Source organism: Terrapene carolina, unplaced genomic scaffold, assembly GCF_002925995.2.
Source record: "Terrapene carolina triunguis isolate 2854851 unplaced genomic scaffold, T_m_triunguis-2.0 Scaffold569, whole genome shotgun sequence".
NCBI classification, from domain to species: Eukaryota; Metazoa; Chordata; order Testudines; family Emydidae; genus Terrapene; species Terrapene triunguis.
Window position 1 is genome coordinate 947,178 of NW_020664920.1, and position 12,332 is coordinate 959,509.

The 12,332-nt window shown below is 46.8% G+C and overlaps 1 protein-coding gene and 1 long non-coding RNA gene across 2 annotated transcripts in view; both read left to right on the forward strand.

Annotated features, from left to right (window-relative positions):
- LOC115271349 overlaps positions 1–6,172 on the forward strand; it is a 6,750-nt gene extending 578 nt beyond the window's left edge. Inside the window, exons 2-3 of the long non-coding RNA XR_003899919.1 lie at positions 5,360–5,427; positions 6,135–6,172. This is a non-coding gene — a long non-coding RNA (uncharacterized LOC115271349). The remainder of the gene's footprint in view (positions 1–5,359; positions 5,428–6,134) is intronic.
- A 55-nt stretch (positions 6,173–6,227) lies between these two features.
- The window catches only part of LOC112118365 (zinc finger protein 501-like), a 6,675-nt gene continuing 570 nt past the window's right edge, over positions 6,228–12,332 (forward strand). The window contains exons 1-3 of the mRNA XM_029913275.1: positions 6,228–6,261; positions 10,993–11,106; positions 11,462–12,332. The exon at positions 11,462–12,332 is cut by the window's right edge and continues 1 nt beyond it. Coding sequence (XP_029769135.1) covers positions 6,228–6,261; positions 10,993–11,106; positions 11,462–12,332 — 1,019 coding nt within the window. The remainder of the gene's footprint in view (positions 6,262–10,992; positions 11,107–11,461) is intronic.

The window sequence follows — 12,332 nt, forward strand, 5'->3', positions numbered from 1 at the left end:
CCCCCTCCAGAACCTCCCTGCCCCTTCTCCGACCCCCTGGCCCCCTTGTTGTTGGCCTTCGCCTAATGTCTATGTGAGCTTGCTCAGGAACGGCTCCGTTTGTCCCGGCAGGCTGGCTGGCAGGGGAGGAGGAGCGGGGGAGGAGCTCCAGACTGCCGGAGGCGATCTGCGAATGCAGGGAGGGATCGCTGCTGCAGGGGGAGGAGGGGGGCTCTCTGGCTGTCGGAGCCTCATGTAAGTGGCACCATCCGTCCGGCTGCCCTGTTAGCCGCGCGCGCTCTGCGTGGGGGGGGAGAAGTCCGGACATTTATAAATTCCCCCCGGACGCTATTTTTAGCTCGAAAATCCGGACATGTCCGGGGGAATCCGGACGAATGGTAACCCTACTACTGATAGAAAACCCCTCAACCCTCACATTGTCCCACTTCCCTCTCTCGCTTGTGAAAACTCATCCGAAATTCTCCACATTTCCACCCTTCTCTCTGTAATGACCGAACAGCAATTGCAACTGTGTCAGATTTTCCCCTTTTCCCCGTGTAATTATCATATATCTGTTAAAAAGTGTTGTGGTATTCCTCATGTTGAGTTGTGGCAACTTCTCCATTTCTAGGGGGAATTTGTTGCCTTGAGCCATTCTCTATCCTGGCAGTTGCATGGGGCTAAATAATCAACTTTCCCCTCTTGTTTGAGACTCATTTCTTTCCCCCTTTATCTCCATTAAAATGTTGGCTGATGAAAGTGACTTGCCCCATATTTAATACACATCAAAGCCAGAGGCCTCCCCCTGTTTGGGAGAATGATGTCTCCCAGCTGCTCACAGGACAGTTGGCTGAACCCTTTTCTTTTCCACAGAGGGCACAGGATGAGGGGTTCACTCTGTGATGGGCTCCTTGCTGCCCCAGGCAGTGCCCAGAGTAGCTGAGAATCTCCATGCTACTGTGTTAACCCCTCACCACAGTCACCAGTAGTACAGTATCTCCAAACCCCCCCCCACCCCTGATGAATGGTCTCCATGAGGGGTTGCTTCCTGTAGCACTGCTCGGGTGGGTCTATGGTAGCCAGGGGCGGCTCCAGGCACCAGCGCAGCAAGCGCGTTCCTGGAGCGGCAAGCCGCGGGAGGGGGTCTGCCGGTCGCTGTGAGGGCGGCAGTCAGGCGGCCTTCGGCGGCATGCCTGCGGGAGGTCCGCCGGTCTTGTGGTTTCGGCGGCGAGTACGCCGAAGCCGCGTGACCGGGAGATCACCCGCAGAAATGCCACGTGACCGCGGACCGCCTGCAGGCATGCCGCTGAAGGCCGCCTGACTGCCGTGCTTGGGGCGGCAAAAAACATAGAGCCGCCCCTGATGGTAGCCATTATTTTCCAGTCACAGGGCCTGGAAATGTCTTAAAAATTTTGGCTCCTTCATGCTGTCTGTTCTCCTGTTAAAGAAGCATCATCCAGGGCTACCAACACCTTTGTGAATGGCTGGCAAGGGCTCCTGATAAATGGATAGAAAGTTATCAAATGTTGATATGAAACCACCACAGATTTTTTACCGCAACCCCTCTAAAATAACCTTGCAACCCCCACTGCAACTCCCTTTTTGGTCAGGACCCCCAATTTGAGAAACACTGGTCTCCCCTGTGAAATCTGTATGGTATAGCGTAAAAGCACACAAAAGACCAGCTTTCACGGTCTGTGACACGTTTATCATGTCTGTCAATTTGGTAGGGCCCTACCCATAGGTCAACCCTAGGCTGTGCCCACACCAACATCTGAGCCAGAGACTCCACGTGATTGATCAAGACCTCAGGGAATGTGCTGGGGATGGGCATGAAAGTGACTCTGCACAAACAGCCCCTCCTCACCCCATCTCTCTCCTCCCCTTAGCAATTGCAGGAACTGATCCAGCCATAGGAGAGCGAACACCCAGGAATGTCTGACTGTCAGAAGGAAAGGGCAGGGGAAGGGAGATGCAAGGAGAATGAGACCTAAAGGGGCAGTGGGAGAAATAATTGGGGAGAGAGATTCCCAGATCTCTAGCTTGCCCAAACACACTTATTGCAACATTCCTGGGCAGATTCACTTTCCTGTGAGCAAGGTGAGGTGCAGGAAGAAGAAAAGCCAGTTCCTGACTCTCCCTGTTCCCCCTGTAGTTAGATGTGCTGCCCTGGGGATGATGTCAGGGGAAATCCCCCAAAGTCACTCTGTGATGGGTTAGATCACAGAACCCTGCTTGGGAGCTGCCACTTGATGTGCCAAGACTACTTGTGCCCCTGCTTTCCTGCCCTGTCAGCTTAGGACTCCAGCACCCTGTCTTGTTGAGCCAGAAAAACCCGTCTGCTCCAACACAGACCCAGGGTCTGAATTACTTGCCCCAAAGCTGCAGACTTAACTGAAAGCAGCTTACAGAAGTGTTCTTGTCTTTAACACTCAGATGCCCAACTCCCAATGGGGTCTAAAACCCAAATAAATCTGTTTTACCCTGTATAAAACTTATACAGAGTAAACTCATAAATTGTTTGGCCTCTATAACACTGATAGAGAGATATGCACAGCTGTTTGCCCTCCCACCCGCTCCCCGGGTATTAATACATACTCTGGGTTAATTAATAAGTAAAAAGTGATTTTATTAAATACAGAAAGTAGAATTTAAGTGATTGCAAGTAGTAACAGACAGAACAAAGTGAATTACCAAGTAAAACAAAATAAAATAAAACACTCCAGTCTATGTCTAATACAGTAAGAAACTGAATACAGATAAGATCCTCACCAGTTCCAGAATGCTTTCTTTTACAGACTAATCTCCTTTTAGTCTGAGTTCAGCAGTCACTCACACCCCTTGCAGTCACTGTCCTTTGTTCCAGTTTCTTTCTGGTATCTTTGGGGGTGGAGAGGCTCTCTCTTTAGCCAGCTGAAGACAAATGGAGGGGTCTCCCCTGGGCTTAAATAGACTTTCTCTTGTGGGTGGAGACCCCCTCCTCTCTCCTATGCAAAGTCCAGCTACAAAATGGAGTTTTGGAGTCACCTGGGCAAGTCACATGTCCATGCATGACTGAGTTCCTTACCAGCCAAGCCACATTCCTGGGAAAGTCCAGATGTGGATTGGTGTCTCCAAGTTCATTGTTGGCTTAAGTGTTTCTTGATGGGGCACTTGCTGAGAATAGTCTTTTCTCAGGAAGCTGACCAACTGCTTCACTACAGGCTACTTAGAATCAAACAAGTATGCAGCCAATATTCATAACTTTGAATACAAAAATGATACATGCATACATATAGGATTAATAGATTCAATAGATTATGACCTTTACAGAGATGTTACCTGGTATATGTAGCATAAAACACATTCTAGTTATGTTATATATATGCACCGTCACACACTCCTTCTGCTCTTCTCTCCCATTTGGTTCCTAGACTTTGTTACTGGGAGGGTTTCAAAATGACTCAATGGTTTAATCCTGGTGGGAGGGGCTGGGTCAGTGACCAAACATTTCCTCAGCATAGAATCGTGGAGATGTAGGGCTGGAATGGACCTCGAGAGGTCCTCTAGTCCAGCCCCCAGCACTGAGGTGTTTGGCCAACCCTTTCTTAAAAACCACTGATGATGGGAATTCTACCACCTCTCTTGCTAATCTAGTCCAGTGCTTAATTTTTTTTTTTCACAATTGAATCACATAATTGACTCGGCTTCAATTTGTGATTCACTATAACCCCCGATCATTTTCAGTAGTACTACCCCCTAGCCAGTTATTCCCCACTTTTTAGTTGTGCATTTGGTTTTCCTTCCCTAAGTCTAGTACTTTACACTTGTCTTTACTGAATTTAATCTTTTCATTCAGCCCACTTCTCCAGTCTGTAAATGTTATATTGAATTCAAATCCTGTCCTCCAACATGCTTGCAACCCCCCACAGCTTGTGTTATCTGCATATTTAGAAAGCATGATCTCCAGTCTGTTATCCAAGAAATAACTGAAAATATTGAACAGTATCAGAGCCAGAACTGGCCCCTGTAGACCGCCTTTTCAACAAAATGTGCACCCATTTTATAGTACTTTAATGTACACCACATTTCCCTAGTTCGCTATGAGAATATCATGGAGGCCTGTCTCAAAAGCCTGACTAAAATCAAGATATGTCCTGTCTACAATGTCCCCCGGATCCATAAGACCAGTACCCCGTGAAAGCAGGAAATTTGTTTGACTTGGCATGATTTGTTTTTGAAAATCCATGCTGGCTATAACTTATCATCTTACTATCCTCTGAGTCTAGGTGCTTAGAAATTAATTGTTTAATAATTTGTTCATTCCAGATACCTTCGTGAGGCTTGACTGGTATTTATTCCCTAGTCTTCTTTGTGTCCCTTTTTAAAGATAGGCACTATGTCTGCCCTTCTCCAGTCTTCTGGGACCTCACTATCTTTCAGGAGTTCTCAAAGATAATTGTGAATGGTTCCGAGATTGCTTCAGCTAATACCTTGAGTACCCTAAGATGAATTTCATCAGGTCTCGCTGACTTTAATACATCTAATTTATCTAAATATTTTTTTAACCTGTTATTTCCCTATTGTGGTTTCTGTTTCTTCCTCCTCTTGGTTAATATTAATTAAGACCCTACCTGAATTGCAGGATGATCTTCAAATAATTGCAGCTGAGTTGCGGAGAAGACTTGAAAAATTGTGGAAAAGAAAAAATGGATCTATATTAATTGCAGTAATTTGGAAAAGCCACAGTGGACCTATTTGTTTAGGAAAAATCTGCTGGAACAATATAAACACTCTGATCCCCAGATCCCTTTCCGCAGTACTCCGTCCTAGGCAGTCATTTCCCATTTTGTATGTGTGCAACAGATTGTTCCTTCCTAAGTGGAGGACTTTGCATTTGTCCTTATTGAATTTCATCCTATTTACTTCAGACCATTTCTCCAGTTTGTCCAGATCATTTTGAATTTAATCCATTGTCCTTATTTTCCTACTCGAACGCCTTCCTTCTCTTAGAATCATGAAATCATCATTTCATGAACACCTTCGCCCATATTGCTTTCCACCTTCAGTTTCCTAACTAACTCCTGCCTGTTAGTCAGAATCAACCCTAAAATGCCTGTCCCCCTGGTTACTGCTTCCATCTTCTGAAGCAAACAGGTGTCCCCAACATATTCCAAGAACTTATTGGACACTTTGTATTTGGTTGAATTCCTTTTCTAACAGGTGTCTGGGTAGTTAAAGTCCCCCCCCCCCATTACTAATTGTGTTTTGAATTGTATTGTGTTATTACTAATTGTGTTATTTGCGTGACAGAGTCTAGAACATCAGTCTGCGGGGAAAGAGCTGGGGGGAATTGTGATGTGATGTTACTGTTCTGACATGTCCCCAATTGCCCTGACAGGCTGCAGTGTAACATTCCATCCTTCTGGAGGACAGGGAAGGGAAATGGCTGCCGTGGAGCCAGTGCAGGTAGGGATTATCAGGTAGTTGCTGGTGGGTTCCTGTTGGCGGGAGAAGGGCAGTAAATACATAGGAGGTGGGCACTTCTGGAAGGGGTGATGGTCTGGAGGGAGAAGGGGGCAGGAAATACAGAGTGTGGAGAAGGGGAGGGGGACAGGGTGTGACAGACCTGCTGGGATTTGTTTACTGTAGGGCCTGGATCCTAGTAACAGACCCAGGGGGTTTGTGGAAGTTCCCTAACTTGTGGAACAGGAAACAGCCCCCCTGGACTGGGCTGGGGAAACTCCCAGGTGCTGGAGCCTGAACCTACTAGCTAGAGGATGCTATAAGATATGAAGGGGCACCCACCAGTGAAGCCTAGAGAAGACTCCCCATCCCCTCCCATCTGGCTGCTGGCATGGGGAGGGTGTTGGGATTGACACCCGGGAGTTGTCTCCGGGCCCTGCTGGGGGCTCCATCTCCTGAAACAGCCTCTGGCTAGTAGGTGAGTGATGAATGTGAAGACCCCTTCCATCTCTACTGCTAGAATGGGTGAGGGGCTCTCTCTCTCTTTTTCCCCTCACCTTGATGCTTCCTGGCTGCTCTGATGGGGTGGGGGTGGGACTCTGCTGCCTGCCTGCCTCCAAGACCTTCCATGTGATTGGCCCTCCTCCCCTGTGAACAATGGGGTTGTCAGTGGGCAGCAGGTACTGAGTGGGGGGCTCTTCTTCTTTCAGGGGCCGGTGACCTTCGAGGAGGTGGCTGTGTATTTCACCAAGGAAGAATGGGCTCTGCTGGACCCCGCTCAGAGAGCCCTCTACAGAGACATCATGCAGGAGAACTATGAGAATGTGATCTTGTTGGGTAAGGATTCCTGTCCCCTCGGTTATTAGAAGGGGAAATGAAGAGTTAAGGTTCACAACACCCCACAATGCAGCCTCAACTCTGCCCTGTTTCAGCAACACCCCAACAGGCCAATGACACATAGACTAGCACTCTACTCTCCCCACTACAGAACACTTTGGGAACAGAAGCTACCTATCCCTGGCCTGCACTCAAACACTAAGCCTACTGCACACAGTCCATCTCTGACTTCCATAATGTCACCACCCCTTTACCTTTGCAGTGAGGATTCCTTCTGAGTCACTGCCTTCACTTACCCCTCACTGAGGCCTGGAGACCACTAGCATATATGTCCCCAAACAGCTGACAACTCTCGTGGCAAGAACACACTCTTGTGCACCTTTATTGACGCTACCTACAACACTCAGCACTGAAATGAGCTACTATCCAGGGCAAAAGGACTGAGACTGGGAGACAGAGAGAGAGAGATGAAATTGAGAAGGCTTTGGAAAAGCCAGGCAGATTACTCTGCCAAAATGAATGTAGAGTTCAGTTTTGCGTTCCCAGAGTGACCAAGGGATCTGTAAATCCTGTGTTCCAGTTGCCTAAGCAGTGCGGTTTTGTTCTGAAAAGGCTCTATTGTGTTGCTGCAAATACCTACTGGCTGCAGCACCCCAAAAGAGATGGTGTTTATGAGGAGTCTGAAATCATTGGGACTCACTGAAGTGCCATCATGACACAAAGGGGTGTTACCTCCAGAACGTCCTGTCTCTCGAGTGGTGGAGCGTGGGGATCACGCTTGCAAAAAGCAAAGCCTAGGAAATAGCACAATATGGGTATGTCTACATTGCCTTTGGGAGAGATCCTCCCAGCCTGGGTCCCCAGACTTGTGCTGGAGGGCTATATATAACTGTTTAGATGTTGCAGATTGGGCTGGAGCTCGGTCTCGCAAGCCAGGGTGGGCTTGGGAGCCTGAGCTCAGGCCTGAGTTGCAATATCTACCCAGCTATTGTTAATGTGCTAGCATGAGCATCACTGGCTGAAAGGCTTGCTCCCTAGTGTAGTGTAGACATACACTAAAGGGGGCAGAGCCAGGAGAGCCTATATAAAGGCTAGAGTCATCTAAGACCCTATAAAACCATTTCACAGCCCTAAGTAAGTACTAAATATTATCTAGATCACCTCCTAGTGGTGTTTTTCCAACCTGGTCTTAAAAACCTCCAATGATGGAGATTCCACAACCATCCTAGGTAATTTGTTCCAGTGCTTAACTACCCTGACAGTTTGAAAGTTTTTACTAATGTCTAACCTAAATCTCCCTTGCTGCAATTCAAGCCCATTACTTCTTGTGCTTTCCTCAGTGGATAAAGATAACAATTTAGCACCCTCCTCTGTCTAACAACCTTTTATGTACTTGCTGACTTATGTCCCCCCTCAGTTTTCTCTTCTCCAGACTAAACAAATCTGATTGAGAAACAAATTTTCTCTATCTTTCCTCGGTGGTCATGTTTTCTGGACCTTTAATAATTTTTGATTTGCTCTTCTCTGGACATTCTCCAATATGTCCACATCTTTCCCAAAGTTTGGTGCCCAGAACAGGATGCAATATTCCAGTTGAGGCCTTATCAGTGCTGAGTAGAGTGAAAGAATGACTTCTTGCCATAAACTACAGTGTTGGTCTGAAAAGGATTGGGCCCAGACTAGGAAGGAAACTAGTCTGTGAGAGAAGTTTATTGGGACATCTCTGAGGGTGAGATTTACCTGTATTCAGTTTTCTACTGTATTAGGCTTAGATTTGCGTGTTTTGTTTTATTTTGCTTGGTAACTTACTTTGTTCTGTCTGTTATTACTTGGAACCACTTAAATCCTACTCTGTATACTTAATAAAATCACTTTTGCTTATTAAGTAACTCAGAGTAAGTAATTAATACCTGGGGGGGCGGGGCAAACAGCTGTGCATATCTCTCTATCAGTGTTATAGAGAGCGGACAGTTTATGAGTTTACCCTGTATAAGCTTTATACAGATTAAAATGGATTCATTTGGGGTTTAGGCTCCCAGAAAGACTGAATACTGGGTGCTGGGAAACTCCCTGTTAACTGAGAAATCCCTGGGCTAAGTGAATCTTAGTTTCTGTGCACTGCAGGGGGGCGTGGCCCAACCTCTTGGTCTGTGCTGTAGCTGACTGGAGTGTCTAACTCAGCAAGATGGGGGTGGAGGGAAGCCTTCTCTGGCAGGGGGTGTGACGGGTTGGATCACAGAAACCCCCTTGGGAGCCGCCACCCGATGTGCCAAGACTACCCCTGCTTCTGTTTTCCCTGCCAGCTCAGGACTCCAGCACCCTGTCTTGCTGAGCGAGACACTCCAGTCTGGCTCCAACACAGACCCAGGGTCTGAATTACTTGTCCCAAAGCTGCAAGTTTACCTGAAAACAGCTCATAGAAGTGTGCTTGTCTTTAGCACTCAGATGCCCAACTCCCAATGGGGTCTAAACCCAGATAAACCCGTTTTAACCTGCATAAAGCTTATGCAGGGCAAACTCATAAATTGTTCGCCCTCTATAACACTGATAGAGAGATATGCACAGTTGTTTGCTCCCTCAGGTATTAATACATACTCTGAGTAAATTACTAAATAAAAAGTGATTTTATTAAATACAGACAGTAGGATTTAAGTGGTTCAAAGTAGTAACAGACAGAACAAAGTAAGTCACCAAGCAAAATAAAATAAAATGCGCAAATCTATGTCTAATCAAACTAAATACAGATAATCTCACCCTCAGAGATGCTTCAGTAAGTTTTTCTCAGACTGGACACCTTCCAGGCCTGGGCACAATTCTTTCCCCTGGTACAGCTCTTGTTGCAGCTCAGGTCATAGCTAGGGGATTCTTCATGATGGCTCCTCTCCTCTGTTCTCTTCCACCCCTTTATATATCTTTTGCATAAGGCGGGAACCCTTTGTCCCTCTGGGTTTTCACCCCCCATCACTGGAAAAGCACCAGGTTAAAGATGGATTCCAGTTCAGGTGACATGATCACATGTCACTGCAAGACTTCATTACTCACTTGCCAGCACACACATATACAGGGAGACTCACAGGTAAACAGCCATCTGCAGACAATGGGAGTCATCAAGATCCCAAACCATCATTAATGGCCCACACTTTACATAATTACAATAGGCCCTCAGAGTTACATTTTATATTTCTAGTTTTAGATACAAGAGTGGTACATTTATACAAATCAGATGATCATACTCAGTAGATTATAAGCTTTGTAATGATACCTTACAAGAGACCTTTTGCATGAAGCATATCCAAATACGTTATATTCACTTATTACCATATTTTCTCTAAAATTATCCCAGTTACATTATATTCACTTATTATCATGTTTTTATAAAACCATATAGACTGCACAACGTCACAGGGGGGTTTGCTCTCAGTGGTATCCCAGCACATCTACTGACAGTCTTGAGGGAGTTTCTGTGACACAACCCATCACAGACCCTGCTCCCTGGCTAGAGCACTGGAGGGGCCCATGCTGCTGCTTCTGGGAGTTGTGTGGAGCGGCCCCCGACCCAGCTTCCCGGCGGGAGCACCGAAGCAGGAGCTCGAGGGTTGGATTAAAACGGCTGAATAGAACTGGACCCAGGAGAGATCTGAGGGACCCCACTCGATATGCCCTTCCATCTTGGCTGTGAACCATTGACATCTACTCTCTGACTATGGTTTTCCAACCAGTTGTGCACCCTTCTTATTGTAGGTTCGTCTAGTCAATATTTCCCTAGTTTGCTTAAGAGAAGGTCATGTGAGACAGTATCAGAAGTCAAGTTATATCACATCTACTGTTCCCCCACATCCAAAAGGCTTGTTTCTAGAGCCCTGTAAATCCGCAGGTATCCGCTTTGTATTTGTGGATATCCGATCCGCAGGATCAGATGCGGATACACCTTTTTGTATCTACACAGGGCTCTACTTGTTACTTGTCAAAGAAGGATATTAGGTTGGTTTGATGTGATTTCTTCTTGACAAATCCATGTTGACAGTTACTTCTCACCTTATTTTCTTCAAGATGCTTAGAAACTGATTGTTTAATTATTTGGTCCATTTTCTTTCCGGTTACCAAAATTAAACTGACTGGTCTATAATTCCCTGGGCTGTCCTTATTCCCTTTTTATAGCTAGGTACTATATCAGAGAATTTGGGAGGATGGTAGTGCGGAGGGCTGTGGGCAATGGGAGGAAAGGAGAGAACACAAGGAGTGGTTGCTCCTCAGGTCCCAGGAGGTGGAGAAGGGTGAGAGCAGTTAGAGGAAGGATTGTGGGGGTCATAGTGATTATCAGGGCTAGCTGCCTTTCTGTGCCGTTCCTCGTGTCTGAGTGTCCCCCTTCAGCTGTCAGGCCTCATGCCTTTCCCTCTCCTGCAGTGTCTCTGGCCCTCTCTCTGTCAGTAAGAAGCAGTTCCAGGTGGACTTCCCCTCTGGCCGGAGTCTTCACTTGCTGGGACATAGAATTGCCTGCTCTGGGTTTTAGGAGCCCCTTTGATCATCAGTGTCTGGCTGTGTGTGTTCCTAGTAGACATGGGCACAGTTAAATCCCTCATGAGAAGAGGGTCCTGCACCTTTGAGCACCTGGAGAGCTGTCCCCAGGATTCTACTGCTTTAAAATGGGCTGGAGTTAAAAGAACTTTTTTTGTGTGTGACAAATGTCCCATAAATTCACCTGATCTCACTGGTCTTCTTTCCCCTGAGCAGGGTTTCTAGTCTCCAAACCTGATGTCATCTCCCAGCTGGAACGAGGGGAAGAGCCGTGGGCTCCAGATCTCCAGGGCTCAGAGGAAAGAGAGATCCTGAGAGGCAGCTGCACAGGTGAGGGATCATTAAACCAACTCAGAATCTGTCATTGCCTGAAGGAAACTGCTGGGATTACCAACAAAGACCTTGTGAGCTCTCTGAGTTCAAGATTGCCCCCAGTAGGTGTCATATCCTCAGGGCAGATACTTTTCATGGCTTCCTACCCATCCTAACTCCTGGCAGTAGCTCCCTTCCCCCTAAGTGTTTGGATCAGATCTGGATGCAGAATTGATCACCTCCTCTCGCCCCTTTGGGGAAGAGTTTGGGGAAATTCAGTCCCTAATTTTTTTCCCTTCTCCAGCTGTTCTCTTGGTTTGTTCTCCCCTTTTCCATTCCTGTTTCTGCAGTTTTTCTTTCTCTGTCCCAGCAGGTAATGGGATGGTGAGTGAGACCATGGAGCAGAATCCTCAGCAGGAAGATGATGAGCAAGGGGAATCACATGGGGTGTTATTGCAAAGATGCAAGGGGAGTGTGTCCGGGAGCTGTGAGCAGGGAAAAGCCCGTGAGAGTCAGTACATGCCAGAGAAGTGGCAGGGAAACCAGCCAAGGCAGAAAGTTGGTAAATCTGTTAATTATCAGGGAACTCACAAAGGCCTCAAGGAAACCACGGCCCAGCAGAAAATCCTGATGGGAGAGAGAAATAACACATGTGTTGAGTGCGGGAAAAAGCTCAGTAGGCGCTCAAGCCTTATTAGACATCTGAGACTCCATGCAGGAGAGAGCTCCTATGAATGCTGTGAGTGCGGGAAAACCTTCACTCAAAGTTCACACTTTATTAAACATCAGAGGAGCCACAGAGGGGAGAAACCATACAAATGCTGTGAGTGTGGGAAAACCTTCACTCGGAGCTCTGTCTTTATTAACCATCAAAGAATCCACACAGGGGAGAAACCTTATAAATGCTGTCAGTGCGAGAAAACCTTCGCTCAAAGCTCAAACCTTATTACACATCAGAGGAGCCACTCAGGGGAGAAACCCTATGTATGCTGTGAGTGCGGGAAAACCTTTGCTTGGAACTCAAACCTTACTAGACATCAGAGGATCCACACACAGGAGAAACCCTGCTGTGAATGTGGGAAAACCTTCACTAATAGCTCCACCCTTATTAAACATCAGAGAATCCACACAGGGGAGAAACCCTATGAATGCTGTGAGTGCCAGAAAACCTTCACTAAGCCCTCAACCCTTATTGAACATCAGAGGATCCACACAGGGGAGAAACCCTATGAATGCTGTGAGTG